The sequence below is a fragment of the Sebastes fasciatus genome, chromosome 12 (assembly GCF_043250625.1).
Source record: "Sebastes fasciatus isolate fSebFas1 chromosome 12, fSebFas1.pri, whole genome shotgun sequence".
In the NCBI taxonomy this organism is placed as follows: domain Eukaryota; kingdom Metazoa; phylum Chordata; class Actinopteri; order Perciformes; family Sebastidae; genus Sebastes; species Sebastes fasciatus.
Genome location: NC_133806.1, coordinates 20,776,989 through 20,802,601, shown reverse-complemented (window position 1 = coordinate 20,802,601; position 25,613 = coordinate 20,776,989). Strand labels below are relative to the sequence as shown.

The window sequence follows — 25,613 nt, the reverse complement described above, 5'->3', positions numbered from 1 at the left end:
GATATTGGAGACCATAGTTTGACAAAAAAAAATATATTTTGAAATATTTTAACCACAACTTCACATTCTTCCTCAGTAGATGGAGTTTTGTTTCAAACTCCATCCACTGAAGAAAACCTTGAGATGTGATTAAGCTCAGGAAAAAGCTAGAAAGTGACCCTTGAGGTACATTTTTTTTGTCAGGATACTTTTTTGATACCTCACTTGAATATGAAAAGGAATTTCTACAAAACCCTTTTTCTTTTTCACAAAATGAGCCAAACTTCTCAAATGCACAAGTCATATAACTCAATTACTAGGGCTGTCAATCGATTAGAATATTTGAATCGCCTTAAAGGGAGATTTTTCAAGTATTTAATACTCTTATCAACTTTATCAAATATGCTTGCTTTATGCAAATGGATGTATATATTTATATTGGAAATCAATCAACAACACAAAACAATGACAAATATTGTCCAGAAACCCTCACAGGTACTGCATTTATTACAAGAATTATGCTCAAATCATAACATGGCAAATTGCAGCCCAACAGGCAACAACAGCTGTCAGTGTGTCAGTGTGCTGACTTGACTATGACTTGCCCCAAACTGCATGTGATTATCATAAAGTGGGCATGTCTGTAAAGGGGAGACTTGTAGGTACCCATTTTCAGGTCAAGGGACCCCTTTGAAAATCGCCATGCCAGTTTCTCCTCACCAAAATGTAGCATATGTAGTTCAGCTAGTATGACATGGTTGGTATCAATGGATTCCATAGGTTTGTCTAGTTTCGTATGATACCAGTTTCACTCTAGCTTTAAAACTGAGCCACAACCTAAAAATCAAAAGTCGCATTGATGCGTTTAAGAAATTTGTGTCGTTAAAACGTATTTGTGTTAACGCGTTATCGTGTTAACTTTGACAGCCCTAAAAAAATACATCAATAAAAGTTACAGTACCTTCCAACCACTGATAATCCGTGTTGTACAGCAACATTATGACATGTATAACAGTATCAGACATTCAATGCCGACTTTTGGTATCCAACATGTCGCACATTTCAGGCCAAAAGTATCAAAGTTTGACACCCAGACCAATAAAACACCCAGTTTATCTTCACCACCACAATCCGTTAGTGTCTGCACCACTAATTTAAGAGTCACAACAACATCTCCAGGACCTCTGGCCCAAATTCGAACCTTCCACAGTCAGCAGGACAGAGATAGTCCCTTGGACTCGGAGAGGAAGACGTGTGATTACAGCAACAATTGGTGTGACAACAACACCGGCCATGCACGACCCCTGAAGGCACCTGCACCGACACATCGTGATGGGATGTGAGGAGATTGGGGTCAACTAAAAGACTCCTGACAGAATGAGTCGCCAGAGAGAAGAGAGGGGAGGCAAGCAGGTTGACAGAAGGAGGAGAGGTGAGAGGGAAAGCAGGAGGAGAGGTCCTGGCTGCTGGGGTCTCAGTGTTGGAGAGTGACCCTGCTCTGCCTATAGCTGGCTGCTCTCCTCCGGCTCAGGGCGGATAATCTCCTTCTGCCAGAGTCAATTTTCCCGTTTGTTCCCAGACACCGCTGGAACCCGAGTCGGAAAAAGCCACCGCTTTTAAAAGGGGATATTAACATTTCCTCTTTTCATCATTTCCACTTTACCCCTATTTCAAATGGTCCATTTTCTTTAAAGCCTGAGCGGGATGCTCTTCTCTCATTTCACTTTCTATCCTTCAATTTTTCATTGTCTTCCTTTATTTCTTTCGCTGTCCATCTTTTTCTCTTGCCGCCCTCCCTCCCTTCCTCCTACTCTGCAGCCGCATAAACATACAATATTTACAGCGATGATTAAAGCACAATATCCTCCAATATGTCGACCTGAATTAGCTGTGTAAGCACACACGCCGCCGTGCCATTAGACTAACATCAAAATTAGCCAGAAACACTGATTAGACTTAATGGTATACAAGGAAGAGAAAAAAATGTCTTGAAAGTCTAATTGAAGGTGTTATTACTCTCTGCTGAGCTAAAACACTCCATAAGAGATTGATTGCTGGTTAATCCTCAGTCTTCTTGACCATTAGGATGGGAGGTTATTAAGAGGGAGACATTCAGAGCATTTGTTTCAATAAACAACCTCCCTAGATTTTTATTGAAAGCCACTTTCCCAATGAAACTTTCTATATGCATGTACTTTATTCTAATGAATGGCTACTTTACTCCCAAAAGATATAAAAATGATGCAGGAACCATATTCTGAAGGAAAAAAAAGTGTGACATGCAGTGATTTATGACCGATATAAAATGCACATTAGGATAACATATTACATTACCCTGCAATATTGGCTTTTAGAAGCAATTGTTATGTATACAAATCAAGAGATGATTTATCTGTCCCTATAAAGCAGCTTCTACCTTTCCCACTCCAGTCAGGAGGAGACACCATTAGACACAGAGGGCTTTCACTCCCCATTAGACACAGTCATAGATAAATGACTCTTTAAATATTCACAGGCGAAAGGTCACGTGCTGAAGTAAATCTGTTCAGGTGGAAAATGCCAAAGGATAACAGTCTGTGTCTGAGAGTGTGGTTTAAATCTTAGGAATCTCAATGTGCTCTCTACAATATTTCACAAAAGCCTTTTGCATAGCCACAGGCTCAGCTGGCAGGACCCTCAGCAGACTGCAGTGGGGGAGAATAGGACGTATTATCAGACAAAGCTGAGACATGAGGATTCTCATTTACAAGTCTTTGATGTAGCTTGTAACTCCTTTTTCTTAAACAAATTAGTCTAATAAGGAAAAAGGATGGCATCATGGGAAACGTTGTGAAGTGGGCTAGTCTGGTTTAAAGCTTGGGACACACTAACCCGACATCAGGGAACTAGCGGCGACGAAGGGTGCCTGTTGCGTCGCCACACGTCGCATTTGTCGCATTTGTTTTGGCCGACAAGTTGCACCCGAACACACCGCAAAGACTACAGCCGACGACCAGTCAGCACGGATTTGTTCTCTGATTCATTTAAGCCAAACAGCCAATCAAAGTGCATTCTCTCACCGACGGGCGGCTCCGCCAATTCAACATGCTGAATCAGCCAAAAAACCTCCAACACGGGCTGACTAGAGCCGGCGGTGCGGGACACACCCAAAAAAATAGTCTGCCTGGTGTGTCAGGGCCTTAAGAGGTCAAGTTAAACAGGATAGAGTTGTGTCCGAAATGCCATACTAACATTATATTTTATATAATATAGTATTTAGAACATTAAAACAGTATATGAGATTTTTGAGCACGTCCACATACAGCATACTATTCCGAGTGAAATATTACAGTATGCAAACACTGGACACTATGCCGGCATAAATATCCCACAATGCAATGCAGTAGTGACGACAACATTCATAACAGACATTGAAGAGCTCTGTAACGTCAATAATGCTTCGATATAAATGTAAGTATAAGATTCCACTTTTCTATAGGCGTAATAAAATGAATTCAGACTTTAATTCTCACAAATCATCGTTTTGGTCTCATGAGGTTGGCACGGGTTACCATGGTTACACGTCTCCAACCGGCAAAGGAGGCTCTCAGGAAGTGACGACATAAATCACTGCTCAGTGCGTCCGATAAGATCCTTACTGCTGTTTATTCACACAAAAGTATGTTGAATTATGCAATTTTGGACACTGCCTAGATATGCACACAATGTGATAATCTGTGCATCTACAATGTTTCTTTGTCTTTCACAAATTCAAAATGTTGTGAAATATACTTATTCACATTCTTCCCGAGATCAGGATGAGAAGATAGATACCAATCATGTTATGTGTTAAGTTCAGAGCTGGTTAGCCTAGCCTAGCCTAGCTTAGCATAAAGGCTAGAATCAAGGGAAAACAGTCAGCCTGACTCTGCTCAAAGGTAATAAAAAAATAAAAATAAAAGCACCTCTAAAGCTCAATAATTAACACGTTATGTGTTGGACTATTTCTTGACAGGGCGCAATGATTTCCTGTCGTCTTGTCGTCACTGTGGAGTTTTTTGTTTGTATCAGTGTACATTTGACATGACATGTGAGTATTGTATTAAGAAAGACTTGGAATAAAAATCAAACCTAACCCTTAAAGCAACAACACCAACAAACACAACAGGGAGGATGTAGTGAAAGAGGGGATAAATAATATATTAGATGCAATATCAACATGTGGGAAAAGTAAAGAAGTAAAGCAAGACAGAAGAAAAGCACGTCTGAAGAAGATTCTGACATTTGGAAGGAGACGAAGTAGAGAGAAGAAAGTGAGAGACGGTAAAAATGGGGGGGGGAGTACATGTCTCCTGCTCTAGTTGGCAGTCTTGGAGGGCTGGATAACATCTTTAATATTTGATAACAAGGTTCTCCAGCTATTGCAAACACTTCTACCAATAAGAGTCAGAGAGAGAAATATGGCAATGTACACCAGACACACACGACATCTTCAATCGAGATATCTCAAGGTGATCTTGCTCTCTTAGATTTTCATCCCCAAAATCCATTGAATGCCAAATCCCAATATCACAACTGTGATAGTAGGAAATGATGTGTGTGTTTAATGTCTGTCAACGCTGATATTAATGTAAAGGGCAACCTGATCAGGGAAGAAGATTGGGCTGATTTTGGTTTTCAGCACATTAATTCTCTTAGTGACTGTTTTTAATTACATTTCTCAATGACATTTTCAAGACATAAACAGCGTGTTATGTGTGCTGTAAACACGGTATTTCATTACACCCGAAATCGTGAAATGAGCAGCCTTGATAGCAATCTCACATCCGTATCTGTGCGGTGCAAAAGGCTACGCTGACATTTTGTATCCCTGTGCTGTAGGCAAGGAACTGGGAGCTCTAATATGACCTGAAATCTAATAAGACGGAAAAACCTGCGGATTTGAAAACCCTCTCTGAAATGATGTGTGTTCTCCTGGGATTTATTTAACGATAAGAAGTGCCTATTCTCCACCTCTGCTTCAAAAGAGTGCTGTGCTATTTTAATGGCAGCGTAAATCTGCCTATCTATCACTTAGAATCCAAAGTGATTGTATTAGACTTGCTATGGAGCTGATATAACCCAAAGCCTTTAGTGTTTAAAGTCACACAAGCTGCAGCTAACGTGCTTTAGAGCTAAAAGTCCCGGGTGAATTTCAACAGACCCGGGCTGTAACAGATTCCCATTGCGCTCCTTTGTGTTGCTCTGTTTTCATTGCACTGTTGCTGCTTAACAACAGAGGATAAGATGCTATTAAAGAAAACATTCAGCCTCACACCTCCTCGTTTACCCTTTCCTGTTGTGTCTGTGTAAAGGAGAGCGGTGACGTGTTCCGAGGCAAGGCCCTGTGTCGTTGCACAGTGATGAGCTTTTTGAATGCGGAGGGATTAGCAATGTAAGCTGTGGTATATGTGACTTCGAGGGGGCAGTTTGTTTTGTTCTCTTTGTACTGAGAAGCAAGCTCAGCTGAGTCAAAGGAACATGTGAAATGAGAATGAAAGAAAAGAGGAGAAGCTTTGATTCCTTACAATTAGACACATTTTCTCTAATGGTGCAAAACCTGGTGACCAATACCTAATATTAACAAATTTAATCCAGTAAGGCCACCTCCAGGTCTGAAAAGTGAAGCCAATGTGGAAGTGCCTTAAACTTGCATTCTTTCTAACAGCCAGCAGGGGGCGACTCATCTGGTTGCAAAAAGAAGTCTGATTGTATAGAAGTCTATGAGAAAATGAGCCTACTTCTCACTTGATTTATTACCTCAGTAAACATTGTAAACATGAGTTTATGGTCTCAATCGCTAGTTTCAAGTCTTCTTCAATACAGTATGATGTTCATTTAGTAAATTATGGTCCCATTTAGAGTCAAATAGACCATGGAGCAGGGTATGCTTTAGGGCGCGGCTACCTTGTGATTGACAGGTCGCTACCACGGCTTTGTCCGGTCTGGGAGTTGTCCGTGTTTTCCTCTCAGAACTTTAAACCGTTCACAGTGTGTTTTCAGTTTATAAAAGTTAATTGTAACATTTTTGGTGGCCTAAAAATGTCTTATTCAGCTTTTGGATGTACTTAGCTCCACCCTTTCGTGTCACTTCTGGTTGCAAAATACCAAGATGACGACGGCCAAAATACCAAACTCGGGGCTTCAAACGGCAGTCCACAAACCGATGGATGACATCCAAGTGACTATGTCCACTTCTTGTATACAGTCTATGGCTGGTAGGCAGATGTTGTCACCTTAGGACATAGCCAGACTAGCTGGTTGCAAAAAAACAAGATGGCAAAGGCCAAAATGCTGAATTCAAGGCTTCAAAACTGAACTACGTCAACTTCTTATATACAGTCTATTTTTTTTACCAACAAATTAGATAAATGCGAGGTTGTTCAAGATGTTCTACTAAAAGGCTGTACTGTACTGTCAATACTAATGTAATTGTTAGGTCCATCTCCTTCTCCTGTACTGTTTGTCCTGTCTTCAGTCATCCACTCCTCCTCATAAGCCCATTATAAACCTCTTTCTTCTAACTGGAGCCTCTCATTGGAGGCTGCGGCACAATTCTGACTCACCTATGAGCCATTGCTGTGTCCTGGGATGCTTACAGGACTGCGAGACAAGACAGTACACAACTCCAGGGGGGGGGGGGAGGACGAGGAGAACAGAACATTCGATAGCAGTTTACAGAAAAAGAGAAGGCAGGTTAAGACACGTTATTATTACATTTATGATGTATCTGTCCTGATTTGGTGAAACTAGGGCAGAAAGTGAAAGAAAGAAAGGGAGGCTGTTTTATTATAACAGAGAGATCACAGCTCAGCTCAGCTCTCACTGCATCCATTAGCAGCGAAGCACTCCTGCTGCAAAAACACTCGAACACTTTCAGCTCACTAGTTGTTAAACATTCATCATAAGAGCAACAGCTATTTAATACATTTAATAGGGGTATTGTAAAAGTAATGATTCAGACTGAAAATGTCAGGAAAAGAATTGGACAGTGAGGACCTCGTTATTTGCTGCACAATTGAGCTAATGAACAGTTTCACTGGCAGGGGTCCTAGCTGGCCTGTTTACGAGGGGCAAAGATCAAGAGAAGGTGTGACTGGCAGTAGCACTGATTAGCTCCCAGTCCTCCTGTATACTGATTTGTAGCTACTGAGATGAGACCTGAAAATACAGTACATTAAAGAGTCAAAGTCTGTAGCCTCAGCTCCACTTGCATCTGTAACTTCATGGGTTTTCCCCATAGAGGGTGTATTTCAAAGGTATTTCTAAAAAGGCTGGGAGTCCCTTAGTATTACAGTATGTTCTCATTTTAAATACATATCAATGACTGAATAAGACAGAAAGAGGACTATTTTGTCGGCATTTAAATTCGATAAAAACATTACACACGGGAAATCTTGCACATTGAGTCCAATGTGTTTTATTATTTAATATTAATTATTTATTATTTTATTTGTTGCAAATATTTGCATTACAAGACAAAAATGAATTAATAGCGCTAGTCCCAAACGGGGTGAATGAATGGATGACATTATCAAGAAGCTATTGTTTAGCTGCCTAGAGCACAATCTCTACTGTCTAATCTTTTCCATATCTTTTGTTTTGCAACCATTCCGAGCTGTTCTGCAATCACCTGCCATAATTTATCTTTAAATTCCGCATCTCTGTATTCCTTTATTTCTTTATTGTAAAGTGCTTTTTGCTGGGAGACGAAATGAATGTTTGTCTTGTCATGCCATTCTGGATGATGATGTTTGAACAGACGGTGGCTCTGAGTGGTCAAAAACCCTCGTATGACTTTTGACAGATGCGAAAAAACGCAGAAAATCAAACCTGTTCTGAAAACTTGAATGACAGACGTCGGAGTCGGTGTTTAAACGAGATTGACACAATGTAAATGGTAATGCTAAATGGACTTGCAATTAAATTATATAGCACCTTCTAGTTTTCCGACCACTCAAAGCGATTTACACTACATATCAGCATTCGCACACACATTCAAATAACTGATGGCACAGCCTTCGGGAGCAACTTGAGGTTACGTTTTTGCTCAAGGATACTTCGACATGCAACTGGAGGAGCAGGTGTGCAAAGGCCTTTACAGTAGAAGAGAAGCTTGCCTGCACTCTCATGTCTGTACGGCCACAACTTATTGCTCTTACATAACAGTTTTTGTAAGGATAAAACTAATTTGATATTATGTGTTAATTAATGAGCTTTAGAGATGGAATATCTGACTTTTCCAACAAATCCCATGAGGATTTGACAGGGTACCAGTGGCCAAGACTTATGGGATACGGTGTCTTTTTGAATAAAACAAAAATAATCTCCATTTGCCCTTGGCCAAAGTGCCAAATATTATTCAAGTATTATTATTCAAAGGAGTATTTATTCGTCTTAAAATAATGAGAATAAAGCCTGTAACTGTATATGTCCTTGTGAATGGACCAAAAGTTTCTCTAAGATATTTGTGTGGGAGTGTTTCTGTGTGTATCCTGTATGTCTAATGGTCTACCTTATTTTTAGAACAGTGTCAGCCTACATCTAGCCCTCTGTTTATACAAAGCACTATCTTTTCTTTTACATAGTGAAGGTCAGATCTCGCAGAGCCCGATAGAATTTTAATTAAGTCAGGGGGATTGACAGTTCTTGATAAAATGCACACTAGTCAACTTAATTGCTTTTTGACAGGTCCGCAGAGTTGGCAGAAAAAAAAGAAATTGGATTAATAGATGGATATCCCTCGTGCTCACCTGACTACGCCATCTACAGACCGCAGCACATCAGCCGCCAACAGTAGATGCCAGTCAAACGTCTGTCTATAAGTAGGTAATGACACGCCATGCAAATTGTTGGGAGTCGGCTGAATACACAGTACACAGGCCCCCAGTGGGTGAAATATCTACCAGGCATGCCCACAAGAGACCTAGTTAGGGCCCTCGAGCACTAACGTTGGCTACATTCACAAGGGAATCAATGCTAATTAAATCGCAAATGCAAGTAATTAACACCAGATTCACCTCGAGGCTAAAATGAGTGGTGATCAACAGAGACTCACTGTGTACCATTTTTCATCTGAACAAGATGTCGGTCCGTGGGTCTGCAGATCTTAATCACGGAAATGAGACTGTTCAGCTCGTAAGAGGAGCATCTTGTTTCATTAACACGTCATGAAATCACAGACACATTAGTCACATCATTACATGTGAGGGTGAGGAAATCTCGAGGCGAGAGCGACAGAGTTTGTACCTGGTATTCATTAGGCCAGAAGGTGCTGACGGCCAGCTCGACTTGGTGCCACTGCTTGGCGTGAGACCCCGACGTGTTCCACACCGGATTGCCGACCGGACCCCCGTTGACTCGCACATACGCCCGTAGGCCTCCCGGACTGTGGCCGTCACGACTGTAAAGGAAGTAGCTGAACTGGACACAGTGTGTGTCGTTTTCACTCAGCGTCTGCAGCATCAGCTGAGCGCGATGACCCCCGGCATGCTGGGAGGAGTTCACCAACATATAGGACCCTGGAAGGGAGCAGAAAAAGGCATCAGTTATTTATAGTATTCCAACTTTATGGGTCATCGCAACAGTGCCATCTGTTAACATTTTCATACATGCTGCCATTGGAAAGGAAGCTTCAGAGATCAACTCGTGTTCTGAAAGATATAAAAAGCAAAATCGAAGCATATTTTAACTGGAAGGCATCAACTGTTTTAGGCGTAAAAACAATCTGATCTTTGATTCATTTTAAATCGTTTTGTTCCCTCTACCCCAGCTGTCATATACTGTATGCATCAGAAACAGACGTCATCCACAAGTTGTGGCAGGGAAGCATTTAAAAAGTTAACAAGCAGCTTAAATGCCTGCAGTGTTGAATCACTTTAAATTGGAAATTGAAAGCTGCCAAACAGACAATTGCACTGCGTCTGCACTGCGTCTGCAATGCCCGTCTTACCACGGGCAGTAATAACTTTTTAGTCAATGTTTTTTATTATTATTATTCATAGATTTTATAGCAAATGATATTCATGTTATTCTACTATTAGTTTACTGTGTTGTTTTCTTTGAAAATGAGAGCCATTAAAGGAGACGTAATGGACTATAAGTATGCATTGTGTATTATGTACTGTAGTAAGATTTACATATTGTAAAGGGACAGGAGGTACCCAATATACATTGACTATTAAGTTAATCAGTTAATAATTTAAGTTAAACTTTAATTTAATTTATAAGATAAAATGAACCATGATCGATGCTATGAAGAAATCACAAAAAATGCGCATAATTTAATAATGTAGCTGCCAGAATATGACAAAGAGTATAAATTATTTACACCAGTCTTGATATTGTGAGTATGTCCATAGCACATGTTTTTCAATTGTGAGTCACAGAGTGTTGAGCATACTCATATGAACCGAGGCAAACATGTCACAAAGGAACAAATCTGCTTTTAATGACTCGAAGCAAGGGCAAATCCTCGAGAAGGAAAAAATGGAAGTATTCTCCTGAAAACGTATTGTTATATGTGTAGGCGGTTGATAACCAGAAAAGAAATGTGCCCTGTTGAGTGAAAAGACACAATCGGTGCTGGGCTGAGGCACTAGTGAATACTAGAGAGAGACACAGAGAACAAGTGAGACGTGGAAGAGAAAGCCGACAGACTGACTGAGCGAAAGAAAAGAACCGATGGCAGTTTTCCCTCTGCAAGGTGACGCCGAGGTACGAGATTCACAAAACCCCCCAAAGCCTCCTCTAATCATGATAACATAACCCCATTGCCCTTTGCCTAGCATCTGTCCCGCCTTGAGTCTGTGCCCGCTAACGTGATTAGCACAACAATGTTGGGAGACCTTCCTGTGTACTCACATAATCAAGCCTGTTGTCTTTGCACGCCAAGGTCTTTCTGTTCAGAAAACGAGCCCGAGAGACCAGACAGTCACAGCCTTGTCGCCAGGTGTCCCGAAGACATTTATTCTCCACTCAGATGGAATAGCGTGTGAATGCTGAGCAGAGAATTTCTTTACATCCCACACAGCCTGCACCTCTAAATTGGGAAGCAACCCCAAGTTATGAGTACAGAACTTTTACTTGCTCTACAGGCACAGAAAGAAAGTATGGCAACACTTTACTTTTTTACGCAAATTTCATGGTAATTAGGTGATAATTAATAAAGTAACCTATTTGAAATTTCTTTGGAATTACTGCCAAATCACCCCAAAAAGAAGAAAGAAGCCCTTTATTTGTCATAGACATACAGGTACATACATGAAATTTGACCACTGCATTTAACCCATCCTAAGTATTTAAGGAGCAGAGGGCTGCTGTAAGCACCCGGGGAGCATCTTGGGGTTTAGTGTCTCGCTCAAGGACACTTCGACTTGCAGACTGTAGAAACCGGGGATCGAATCGCTAACCTTGTGGACCCGCCCTACCCACTGAGCTACAGCCACCCCAATTATTTCCATGTCTGCTGGTAAATAGATATTAATTAGCATAATAACTTATTTGAAATTTCTTAAAAAACTCCCTGAATCATTACATTATCTACCTTACATTTGTGTAGACAGTAAGTCACACAATGGTGAGATTCGTGTCTGATCAGGAGTGTCTTCTATTAGTTTTCACCTCCGATGAAGAGCAGCGCACAGCCCGGTAATTTGGCAGTAATTCCAAAGAAATTTCAAATAGGTTACTTGCTAATTATCAACCAATTACCATGAAATTTGCTGACCTGTAAAATGAAGTGTTACCAAAAGTAGCTTTTGTCTTCCTCTCCAATGACTGTGTGCAAAACAAGACACCTGATGGAGTCATCTGCGTCTTCGCCGGCACCACCCAGCTACGGAGAAAACACTAATTACCTCTTTAAGTGCAAATAAAGACAAAACACCTAAATTTGCAGGCTGATGTTTTACATAATGAGATTGAGATTCACAACCCTCAACTTAACCCCGAGCTATAAAGAAAGTTAAACTGAGGAGCACAGAGAAGTAGGGTTGGTCATTATCTGGAGGCTAGAGTAGCGGCCTTTACTGCAAAGCCCCATTGCCCTACAGCCCACTGTCAACGGCCGCTGATTTGTGTTGTGTCCCGCGCTGAGGATCTCGGCTCTCTCATTTCGCTTTGCTTAATTAGATCTTTCAGAATCTGTCTCCTCTCCTGCACCCTCCAGGCCCACGGGGGACTCGTAAAATAATAGCAAAGGGCTGAAGTGCTTCAGCCACACTGTCCTCACTGCTGGTTATATCCCCGCTACCTGCCCCTTGTTTTATATATAGACACCATTAACACCTTTCTGTTGACTTTGCAAGTTGCTATAATGTCACGTGGGGACACATGAAGTGGCCACTCTGCCGCCCTCTAACCTCTTTTGAGATGCAAATCGAAGATAGGTGAAGTCACATAATTAATAAGGTGCTGTGTGCGAGTGCATGTGATGTATGAAAATGAAAAGGGCCATGAATTAAACATTGTGGCAAATGAAATCGAGGTTTCTGTGCAGTGATCCTGATAAACTGTGAGATAATCCATGGCAGCCCATTCCATGTGGACATTGTGCATCATTTTAGTTCATGTCATTTGGCAGCGTCTTGCCTCTGGGGCCAACAACAACCCAAAAGGGTAACGAATACAAAACAAGCAAAATTATTGGGAAGATAATTAAGTTAAAATTAGAGTTGTCAAAGTTAATGCGATAGTAATGCGTTAACGCAAATTCGTTTTGACGCCACAAATTTGTTTAACTCATTAACGCAATCGATCTTACGGAGGTTGTACCGGGCTCAGTTTTAAAGCTAGAGTGAAGATCCTGACATCATATGAAACTAGAATAAATGTAATTTATAGTGTTGTTAGATAACTGCTAGAATGCACTGTCAATACAGCTGTGTGCCTCCCTTTATGTGCGTTAATAAGGGAGCGCAAACAGGTTCTGAAAATATTGTTTTTGAAAGGCTAAACGCCAAAAAATATGGATTGAAGCAGAATATTTCGTTACACTCTGCTAAGTAACAAAAAATATATATCTTTTTAAATAGTTCAATACAGACTTTTGTATAAATTATCCAGTAAGTGTGTTATTATGATTTTAAATACACATGATCAAATCTAATTTTGCAAATCTCAGAGCAGACATATCCTGGTGACCCCCTGTGATCTTTAACGGCCAAATGAATAGATTTTATAAATTTACTGAATAAAGAATTATGTCTTTGCATTCTTGGATTCAATACATACATTATGTGAAATAAGAGAATTTAGAATATTTCTATTTTCCATTTTCTCATCAAATACATAGGGCTACAACTATTTTGATTCATTGATTCATTGGTTAGTTCATAAAAGGACAGGAACTAATGAAAAGTCCAACGTCATAATATATATATTTTTTTATTCAATTTCAATGAAATAAAACAAGTAAAAGAAACAAATTCTACTTCAGTGACGGACTAGTTAATATTAACTTTAAGGTCAGTCAATTTATCTCTACCTTGAGACGGGGACACTCTGAATAACATCTTTAGAAGAAGCTGGGGAGATGGAGAACTTGTTACGTTAAATTAAATTAAAGGTCAGAGTGGCTGTTGCTGCCACACTAAGTAATGACACCGTTCTGCCACTTACAAACTCTTAGCTTTATCTGAAAAGTACTCCTCAACTGAAAGTTATTATCATTAAGTCCATGGTGGTACGCTTTGACTGTAACCTTCAGTCATGAGCTCCAGCCTTCAGAAGTTTGTATTGAAGGATGCTCTTTGTTCTACAGCTGTCGGTTCAGTGGCACTGGTGGTTCAATTACCCTCTTGTGTAACAGGTACATCCGAGTTCATTGGAAAACTGCATTTGCCAATAACAGAAATGCTTTGCTGTTACTGAAGGCCATACACTTTTAACTCAATAGGATATTGCTTATTCGATTTTCTTAATAATGTCTATCTTCCGATACATATTTTGTTATAATAAACCTGCTGATTTTGTTCCTATTCATAATAATCTGCTGAGTGACTTGAATAAATCTGAAATGTATATGACTGTGGATGATATTATATGATATTTTGGTGATAAAAACATTTCCACTCAACTGGTTTCCAGCTTATTTTGTGACTGCCCCCTCTTTGTGGATTAGTCGACTAATCAATGTTTTGGTCAAGGTTGACTAAGATTACTTTATGCTTTTTCATGCTGAATGACTTATTTCTAAGAAACTTATGAGCACATCTCTGGTAAACACAAGATTTAAAGTGGTGCTTTTGTGTGATTCTTTCTGGAGAAACTCAATTTTACAGATCTGTTAAAGAGTGTTAATCAACTATGAATTTATTTGGTCAAGGACAGACCGAGCATATTTAAAAACTTCTTTCATAATACCCAAACTGCTCTCATCAATGTCACCAAAACGTGTTTGTTGCTGGTTCTGGACACTTCTGCTTGATTTAATCTCCACTTTTGACAAGGTTGACCACTCGATTTTACTTGCCAGTATGGAAAAATAGCTTGGTACTAAGGGCTAATCTCTAAACTGGGCTTGGTACTATGCTGGCTGAAGCTTTTCAGTTGTTCTCGGAGACGTTTTTCGACCCCTGCCTCCCTCACCGGCGGTGTTTCCCCAGGGTCATTGTTAGGGCCACTGTTATTTTCCATCCATATGCATATACACAATTTCAGAGACTATTCTTCTTGCAACAAACCCTGGCCTTTATTATCCAATATAAAAATAATCGTCTGGTATTTTTTCTATAATGTTTAATTCCTTTGTTTTGAAAATCAAGTGACTTAGTAAAGTATCGGTTCCTCCAACTGAGGACCATAGCCCAAAATAAATTGCTTTTAACACTCACAGATTTACAGATTCACCTCTAGCTTATTCAAACTGTAGAGGACAAGAACACCCCCAACACACACACACACACACACACACACACACACACACACACACACACACACACACACACACACACACACACACACACACACACACACACACACACACACACACACACACACACACACACACACACACACACACACACACACACACACACACACACACACACACACACACACACACACACACACTCCTTTCTGCCTGTAAGTTTTGGAATTGATTTTAAGATTTGGCTGATAACTTTTAACACTCTACATGGTCAGACTCCCAGGTACATTATAGACATGTCAATCCCACAAGAGTCTGAGGGCAGCCGAAGATAGAGGTCTCCTGGTTGTTCCAACAAATTGCCTGATTACCAAGAGGTGCCTTTTCAATCTCGGGCCCTGTGGTTTTAAACTACATATATGGGTATCAGGCTATTACCAAACCAAACTTACCTTTATCAGATGGCTCTCCTGATTTAAGTAGGTCACATGCACAGATCACATCTTTCATTGTATACCTAGCTTTTATGTTGTTTTATTTGTCTTATTTCTTTTAGGGCTGTCAAACGATTAAAATATTGAATCCCGATTAATCGCAAATTATTTTATTATTAATTTCTTATCTGTTCAAAATGTACCTTAAAGGGAGATTTGTCAAGTATTTAATACTCTTATCAACATGGGAGTGGGCAAATATGCTTGCTTTATGTAAATGTATGTACTGTATACATTTATTAATGGAAATCAATTAACAACACAAAAAAATGACAAATATTGTCCAGAAACCCTCACAGGTACTGCATTTAGCATAAGAAATATGTTCAAATCATAACATGGCAAACTGAAGCCTAACAGGCAACAACAGCTGTCAGTGTGTCAGTGTACTGACTTGACTATGACTTGCCCCAAACTGCATGTGATTATCATAAAGTGGGCATGTCTGTAAAGGGGAGACTCGTGGGTACCCATAGAACACATTTTCATTCACATATATTGAGGTCAGAGGTCAAGGGACCCCTTTGAAAATGGCCACGACAGTTTTTCCTCGCCAATATTTAGCGCAACTTTGGAGCGTTATTTAACGTCCTTCGCGACAAGTAAGTATGTCATGGATTCCTTAGTTTTTTTTAGTTTCATATGCTGCAAGTAGCTTCACTCTAGCTTTAAAACTGAGCCCGGTACAACCTCCGAAAGATCGATTGTGTTAATGCATTAAAGAAATTAGTGGCGTTAAAACGATTTTGCGTTATTATCGCGTTAACTTTGACAGCCCTTATTTCTTTCCTTTCTTATCTTATGATATTATCATTGTTTTTCTCTGCGTCTTAATCTTTTTTCATGTAAATAACGTTTCATATTTACTTTTGTATTAAAAGGTAAATGCTGGAAAATAAACGAAAACAAAATCAGATCAAACTTTAGTGTTTAGTGCCACCATGCATGCCCCCCCTGCCCCTCCACTCCCCCCCCCCCCCACCCCTCCACACACAAGACAGCACCTTTCATGAATTATACTCAAAAGAACCGTGAAATCTGATAAAGTTCCATCCATCCATTGATGCTCGTCCCAAGGGCAAAAGAACATCCATAACAAGATTAGGACTGATCCAGCGCATCATAATTCATAAGGAGCACTGCTGGACTACAACCTGGGTCACAGGCTGTAGATGACACTATCTGTGTCAGACCACAACAGACCGAGAAGGGAAAAGAGGGCGATAAACAGAGGGTGGGGTTTGGGTTGTGCAGCATTGATACACTAAGTGAGTTGGTAACATGGGAGACGGGGAAAATAACACAGGGGAAACAACATGAAAGCAGAAGGCGAACACATAATTTTTCTATTTATTTTCCTCCTAAAAAGTACCGAGTTTTTCTCTGTGTGACCCATTCAGCAAAACTTTGTTCCTGTGACATTCAAGGCCAGAGTCCAAGTAATCTCAAATACGCAACAAACTAGAGGGAGCAGAGGTCTGAATATAATGGGATCAATGGCTGTGCTGGGGTTTAAGACATGTCCTTGATGCTGCTTGTTGTATCATTACCGGCCAGCTCTCAGCACATTGGCCTTGATGCTCGTCTTTTCACCATGCGCCTTCATTCTACCCTGTGCTCTGTTCTGAGAAGGTCATGAGGGATTTCAGACTCAATCTCTGAGGGGCTGATGTCCCAAAACTGTCTGTTTATTTGCCGCTGTCCGCAATAACCTTCAGTACAAATAAATAAGTAAATAAATAAATAAAGTGGAGCTCTGGCCATTGCCCTGAAAGGCGCATTAGTGTTGTCATTTCCCTGATGTTTGGTCTCCCTCTGAGAAAAACCGACTCGCAAATGTAAAATTGCCTCATCATGTAGTGAAACTGCTCACAGGGCAATGAGAGCTCTCAGCGGAAGACGCCGCAATCGCAGACATAAACACTGTGTCGCTAACACCAGACGTTAATGTGTTTACTGCCCATCGCTGTACAACTTTAGTTGCTTTTTTTGTCGACCTTATGGATAATTCAAGGCAAGCCTGTAGTTATGTAAAAAAAAAGAAACCATAGATGGAGGCTTTGATAAAAGGAAACCCGTAGAGAGGATGGACAAGTTCCCTTCCTTAATGGAAGATCTCACACAGGGACGGCGCAATAACAAGACATCACACAGACTTAATCGACTTATCACAATGACACACAATGACAGCGTTCCTACTGGGAATCTGAGGCTGACCTTATACTCAAAAAGAAAAGTAGCACAGCGGTTTCCTCTAAACAACATCAGCAGTCATTTTCCGCTGGCAGATTTTCTTAGCTGTATAGCTATCTAGTTAATTAAGCTAACGTTAGGATGAGGACGATGTGTTTTTGGCTTTGGTTAAAGGTGCAGTGTGTAGAATTTGGCAATATCTAGCGGTGAGGTTGCAGACTGCAACCAACTAAATCTTCTCCCGTGTGCAAAGTGTGTAGGAGAACTACGGTGGCCGACGCAAAAATGTGATAACGCGAATGGTCTTATCTAGAGACAGTGTTTGGTTTGTCCGTTCTGGGCTACTGTAGAAACATGATGGCCGGCTCCGTGAAGAGGACCTACTCCGTATGTAGATATAAGGACTCATTCTAAGGTAGCGAAAACACAACGATTCTTATTTTAAGGTGATTATACACTTAAGAAAACATACTTGTTAATATTATATTCCATTTCTGCCAATAGATCCCCCCTAATAGATCCTGGCTATGCTTTCCGCAAGGATGGTTGCACAGATATGAGCTGACATGGAATCGTGACGAAAAAACGAAAATATCGCGGCCAACCAATATTCTCAAAGCTCCTCAAAGTTCTCTGTTTTCTCCGCACCATCCGCGTCCGCGTAGTTAGAAAAATTGGGATGTGCACAAACAGGTGAAAACCTGCTGCACGGCAATGGTGTAACGTCACTTTGGCTGTGCGGACACTCGTGACCCTCGCGGATGGGGCAAGCATATATTACGCTTAAATGTTATACACTGTTCCTTTAAAGAGTCACCAAACTACAAACTCTTAAAATGCAGACCGTCACACCACCTCAACATGTAGAGAAATACAAAACCTGACATGCCTAGTTACGGTTGCTAAGCTATGACTGGACAATCACTGTTTGGGGGGGGGGGGGGGGGGGGGGGGGGGGGAATTAGCAAAACGGGCAATGCTGTGATGTTACAAAACCTCACGTAAATCAAACATAAATGCCATACTTTCATTTTCAAAATTAAAATTTGACATTTACTAACAGATCACATGTCTGCTCACACACACACATACTCACTCACACACACACACACACACACCATAATGTTAGACGTGTTAGAACATCGGTGTTGGCAGCATAGGAGCCTTCTCCATTGCAGTTGGATCAATACATGTAGAGCAGCCAACCAGCTTTGCATCAGGGCATGAAAGACTGACAGGTTTCCATTCCCAAGGCTGACACCCCACCTGAAGTGCGTAACCTAATCTCATTTTCACCCCCCACACTCATTCTATCATTCACAGCTCCGCCTCCGTCATACTCATATCATTTTTCATTATCATCCCCGTGATCCATCAAGCAGCTTCTCCCTCTTGTAACTTTAAAATATTCAAAGCAGTGTACGATGGGTATTGACATTTTCTGTTCTTTGAAAACTATCCGCCCCTCTGGCTGTGGTATTTTCTCACTGACCAGAGATCAATTTCATCTGACATCTCCTCTGTCATTTATTTCTAAACCTTAATAATAGAACAGTATTCACCTCATCAACTTATCATTTTTCATCTGAGCACCGTCTATACTATCTGGATTTTACTTTAAAGCATAAAGCACCCTGTGTCCTCATTTCTTGTCTTCACTGTGCTCCCGAATTTAAAAGGCAAAAAGGTGACAGAAAGGAGAAGTATTGAATTAGGCTGTAAGGTGCCACGGGGCACTCTTAACCTTTTACCAGTGCTTTTTTCCTTTGTCTACACTCCTAACAACCCATCCTCAATTTCTGCCCTTCAACTATGTCTTATCATTCTAAGCAAGAGCTGTAACTGGTTTCTCTGCGGGTCTTTATCGCCTCAAGTAGAGGACCAGTAGACCATTACCCACGCCTCTGGGGACAGACTGGTGCGCAAGGGGTGGAAATGGAGAGTAAGAGAGAGGGAGTCGGGGGGCCAGCCGAGGACTGATGTCGGAGCAGAAAATAAATGAAATACAAGTGGTGCTATTGTCGAAGTAGCCTGTGTGCCGTCCAGCATTTGAGAGAGATGAGGCCACGTCAGCAAGTGTTGTCTTCTTTCCAAGGAGAGAGAGGCGGCCGGCGGGCGGGGGGGGGGGAAGGTGCATTTTCTCAACAGTCTGCTTGCATTGACCTTTTGAATTGTCCTCCAGGCAGTTCAGGATCAACTGCTAGATTTGCCCAGGAGAGAGGCGGATGAGTGGACACATGAGAAAAGAGAGAAAGGAAGGAAGATGTACACTTTTTGTACGCCCTTGTCTGTTTGTCATCAGCGAATACAACTTCCGTAAAACACACATTTATTTTGGGCTGAAAAACAACTCCCTTGTTCACTCATTCAAAACGCCCTATTCACAGTAATATACATTGAGTAGTTAACTCTATACTGAGCAGTAAATTGAGATTTCAGACCCTGAACCATTGTCATTTTGTGTAGGTGTAGGTGTAGTGCACAGCTGTAATTAGCATTGCATTATGTGACTGTTAGCAGCAGTAGTGTACATGGCATGGACACTGCTTTTTCAGAGCACTACATCGAACATGACATTCACACTTTTGGACACTCAACTTGACAGTAAATATAGTGCACTATAAAGTAAACCCAGGCAGCTGTGCTTTTTTTCCTCACATACAAATTGCTGCATGCAAAATGAGTAACCAAAATGTTAATTTCAGGGGGGCGGTTAACCGGGGGTTAAGGCAGTTACCGTGAACCGCAATGTCCTCGGTTTAAGTGTGAAATATTTCTGTGTCATTATACTGCTGGAGCACAAAGTATTTCTGATATTTTCGGAGTACTCAAATCCTTAGCACCTCATAATTTTGAGTTCTAAAAATTCTAAGTGGAAACTTTTAAAGAGCACTCGAAGGAAACTGACCTTCCAAACACCGCACCGAGTGAACTCACTGATTAAATCCTCCTCGATGCTTGAAAGTGTGCTAATCAGTAAAATCACCCACCATAGTCGTGCATATACTCTCAGCACTGCATGGTGCTTGGTTGACCAACCGTGCTGTAGATTAAACCATATAAGTCCTAATAAGGACAAAGCATTTTGGAAATAGTGGATCTACTCATTTCTAAGTGTCAAGCCATATCAACACAGGAATCACTCAGGATTAGCGAAAACATTTCCTGTGCAGGCATAGGCGACTGTGTGGCACCAGCTGTCCATCCCAACCACAGCCAGACAGACAGAATAGCACCCAAAAAAAATCCCTCGCATACTTGCCCAGATCTTGACCTTATGACTGGAATTAGTTACTCATTCAAAGAGATTAGTTCAGCTTTAACTGACAGAAATGTAAATGAATAGAATAATTGCAAATTTGTCTTTTAATGCATTCTGGACTGTTAAAATTCACAAGACCCCCGTTAAAACTGAGCAGTGATGAAATGGAACTTCAACTTTGCCGTTCGCTCCAAGAAGTGATTCATACGGCAGGTTCTGCAGCAGGAACTAGCAGAAAACAACGGGCTATATACATCTGTAATATTTGGTCAAATCGAGCACATCTCACAGTAAACAATTACAAAGAATTACGACCTCGCAGTCGTATGCCGCCGCCAACCAGTCAAGTCGCAGTTTACATCCATGTCTGTCTAAAATGTCATCAGTACATCATTTTATCCTATTAGATATTTGTGTGAAATTTTCATAATAAGCATATGAATTCTTGAGTTATGGCCTAAAACATGTTTTGTGAGGTCACAGTGACCTTTGACAACCAAAATCTAATCAATTCATGCTTGATTTGTGCCAAATTTGAAGATATTCGCTCAAGATAATCCTGAGATATCACAAGAATGGGACAGACATAAGGTCAGAGTGACCTTGACCTTTGACCACCAAAATCTAATCAGTTCATTCTTGAGTCCAAGTGAAAGTTTGTAAATAATGTAGTTTGAAAATATTCTCACCAGGCATTCCAGGGTAAACATTTTTCATAGTCTGATTGGATGTAATGCAAAAAGTTTAAAGGACTGCAGCTATTTGATTTCCATCTCCTTGCTGAGTTTACAGGAGCTTGCCACCTTTTGTTGCTATGACAGCGTGTGTGCGCACATGACAACCAGGATAAGGTCACCCCTGGGGCTCTAAAGGTTGGTCAGGGATGTAATGAACCATGTGGTCAGGCTATAACCTCCATCGCAGACAGACAAACTAGATAACCAAGAGGGCCCTGATTAATTTGGTCTCCATTCAGTCTGTGGAAAAAAAAATAAAAAGTTGCTCACCAATGAGCCATGCATCACCATTAGCAGTCTGGTCAAAGTGCAAGCCCATACTGCTGTTCTGCAGAATGAACATGTTATAGGGCCCTCCAGGCCAGCAATAAACTGTGTTTAGCCGATTGAGACTGGCATCATAAATTAACTTCGGGATAATCAAACGGGAAGTGTTTATAATTGAGATGTGGAAAGACTACAGAGAGAGCATTTTAATGTTGGTGTTTATTGCTCCAGTCTTGTTTTGCAGGACAGCAATCACCTGCAAACGCATCTCTTATTTGCATCTGTGCTATGCTACTAGAAGAATTTGATACATTTGGGAGCGCGCAGCTGGCGGACGGCAGAGATATGCCACGCTGGTTAGCTGCCTCCTTCTGGAGGACACTGGCTGAGAAAATACACCCTCTGAACATGTGGAGAAAGAGGCTGGGACCTTGTTGGTGTCCTGCTGAGCTGTGGCTCCAGGGTGTTGCAGAAATCCATAAAGTTCGCCCTTTAGCACTCAGCAGCACTTTATCAGCCAGTCATCACCCTCGGAGAACACATCACACGGCCATGAAAGACAGGCTTTCTCCCTATAGTGCAATTAGCCAAGAGCTTCCATAACAGCAAATACAATATTGATAAGTGCTGCGCTTCACTATGGTTCATAGGTCTTTTTATATCACCATACATCATGATCAATAGATAGGGTATTTTCTCCGTTAAGTGAGTGAAATACATAGGGCTGCGACTAATGATTATTCTCATTGTCGATTAATCTGACGATTATTTTCCGGAATAATCGAAAAATGTCAATCAGCGTGTTTTACCAAAGCCCAAGATGACGTCCTCAAATGTCTTGTTTTGCCCACAACTCAAAGACATTCAGTTCATCGTCATAGAGGAGTAAAGAACCCGGAAAATAATCACATTTAAGAAGCTGGAGATCAGAGAATTTTGATTAATCTAATAGTTGACAACTAATCGATGAATTGTTGCAGCTCTAGAAATACACTGCCGTTCAAAAGTTTGCAATCGCCTGCCAACAAAAGAACGATTAAGTTCAGTCAGATGGTTGAAAGGACTACTCTGTGTTGTTGAATGGCCTTTCATGCTTTTAGGTTGTAGAAAGTAATTGTTACAAATAGCTGCTATTTTTTTGTATGAAGGTTTTCAAAGAAAAAGAAAAATAATGTTTTGTACATGAAGAACAAAACGTTGTACAATGGTTCAACCAGACTGACAACTGAAAGGGCAGAAAGAGACAAAGATCCCTCTGAGCAACAGTTAAATAAGAGAAGAAGAAATCACGAGTTATCTGTAAAAGTAATTAGACGCTTAGCATCAAAATGTGCGCAGATTTAAATAGGAACTGGTTCCTTTTTCAGTGTCAAGATCTCAATGATGCCTTTAACAAGCTGGAATTAACCGGCAACGTGATGCTTTAGCAAAGCTATTCTTCAAACTTCCCAACAGAAATAGAAGGTTAGCAGGGTTAGCACTAATGGAAATGGATCAGGGAATATGAGATGAACATACTATGGACTGACAAATCACAGTATTCAGACTAATCACTGATTAGACTGCAGAGAGCTTTCCAAAAATATTTAGAGCCCAATTGCACCGTTGTGGTTCAATAACGATCGAGGGTCACTTACGCTTTTCTGGACTGGAAAACAAATTCATAATAGGAGGTATTTGGGTGGAAAAATGGTTGCAACAGTATTTTCTGCTGTCATGAAACACTGTAGGGACATCAACTTAATGGAAGTTTTAATCATTTAATTATTCTTCATTGGGTGTCTGCATTATTCAGTTTTATCTCGAGCCAATATTGAAGGAAAGAAGAAAAACATAAATTTACAGGCGATATATATCAGCAACCGCCAACATTTTGTACTATGAGTTCTGTAACTACTGGATTTTGCATACAAATCTAGTGTTTGTGGACATATTCATAAATTAACATTTACATAATATCTAATTATATGCATGTTAGATTAACCGCTGAGCATATGTACAAACTCAGGTGCAATCCTCCAACGTTTACGGCTCCAGACAATACACATATGGCTCGCCATCGCTGGCCTATATTTAACGCCTGCAGGGTATTCACACATTCCTCTGTGAAACCTGCCCATTTAGTTTCACCGCAGCATCCAGGCCTTGAGGGCTTCATCCCAGTTAGCGGTTCCCCCGAGCAATACTGCTATAGACGGAGAAGAGAAAACGCATTGTCCCCCCATCATGACAGTACAGCTAAATGCAAATCTGAATTTTCTGTATTTCCTCAACTGTTGAGTATAGGTTTAGTGTAGAGATCCGTCTGACCTTCTCTGATGGGATGCTTAAAACATTATCTTGGCCTTAGCCTTGACCTACTCTTTGTCCTGCCTCTCAGCACCCCAGGAGGAAGAAGATAAAAAAGAACGAATTAATGGGGCTCCATTAATTTGTTCCCTGTATGCCCATTCTAACCAACCCTGTCTCCTACTAAATTACTTTCCCACACGACTAAACGGCATTCTCAATTACGTTTAGCAGGGAAATGATTTTCTCCCGGAATACTGTTGCAGTTTTAAACACGTGATTAACGTTGTAAACTGAAACAAAACAGACAAAAATACTCGGTTTGGCTCAAAATGACTATGTTTACGTAAATTAAAATAAGTGAACGTTGACTTTTAGTTTCACACTGGACAGGAACAGCGGTCAAAGTCTTGTGTTTATTTGCTCTAACCATAGACTGTATATAAAAAGTGGACGTAGTCACGGTGACATCACCCATTGGTTTGTGGACTCATGTTTTGAAGCCTTGAGTTTGGCGTTTTGGCAGTCAGCATCTTGTTTTTTTGGCCATCGCCAAACATCTTGTTTTTTTGCAATCAGAAGTGACACGTGAGGTTGGAGCTAAGTTCAACCAAGCGCTGAATGAGACACTTTTAGGTGACCAAAATGTTACAGTTAACTTTCATGAACTGAAAACACACTGTGAAAGGGTTAAATATGTAAGACGAAAACACGGACAACGCCGTGGTAGCAACCTGTCAATCACAAGGTAGCCACGCCCTAAAGCATACCCTGTTTTATGGTCTATTTGACTCTAAATGGGTCCATAACTTACTGAATGAACATCATGCTGTATTGAAGAAGACTTGAAACTAACGATTGAGACCATAAACTCATGTTTACAATGTTAACTGAGGTAATAAACCAAGTGTGAAGTAGGGTCATTTTCTCATAGACTTCTATACAATCAGACTTCTTTTTGCAACCAGAGGTGTCGCCCCCTGCTGGCTATTAGAAAGAATGCAAGTTTAAGGCACTTCAGTATTGACTTCACTTCTCAGTCCCGGAGGTTGCCGTAAACGAAATCAGTGACAAAATACGTTTCCCTCGAAATTCACAATGCAGTTGTGTTGTATGGGAACGTAATTTTTAGGAGACAGGGCTGTTCTAACAGAAAAATTAAACTAAATTTGACATTGCTGCAATAGAAAGACAACCTGTTCAAAGTGTTTTCCCGTCTTTTTCTGATATAGTCTGAGATGATTTATTGCCCCTGGGGCACTAAAACGGAGTAGACAAAAAAGAATGAGAGAATAAATAAATAAATGAATATTAAATATCTCGAGGATGACATTGCAAATCATACCGGCTAATGAGACCTGAGCTGGAAGTTTTTTTTCTCACTGGCCACAGAGGAAGAGACAGAGCAGCTTTGTGTCTGCGACATTCAGGGAAGGGGAAGACAATCCAGCGGCAGGCTTTTCTGATTAGATTTTCATTAGCCCCTTGTTATCAATGACTGATCC

General features: G+C 40.7%; 1 protein-coding gene across 7 annotated transcripts in view; it reads right to left on the bottom strand.

Moving 5' to 3' along the window:
* The window catches only part of ptprub (protein tyrosine phosphatase receptor type Ub), a 182,555-nt gene that overhangs the window by 78,061 nt on the left and 78,881 nt on the right, over positions 1-25,613 (bottom strand). For all 7 annotated transcript variants that reach the window (XM_074654076.1, XM_074654078.1, XM_074654080.1 and 4 more), the window contains exon 3: positions 9,247-9,518. In XM_074654076.1, coding sequence (XP_074510177.1) covers positions 9,247-9,518 — 272 coding nt within the window. The remainder of the gene's footprint in view (positions 1-9,246; positions 9,519-25,613) is intronic.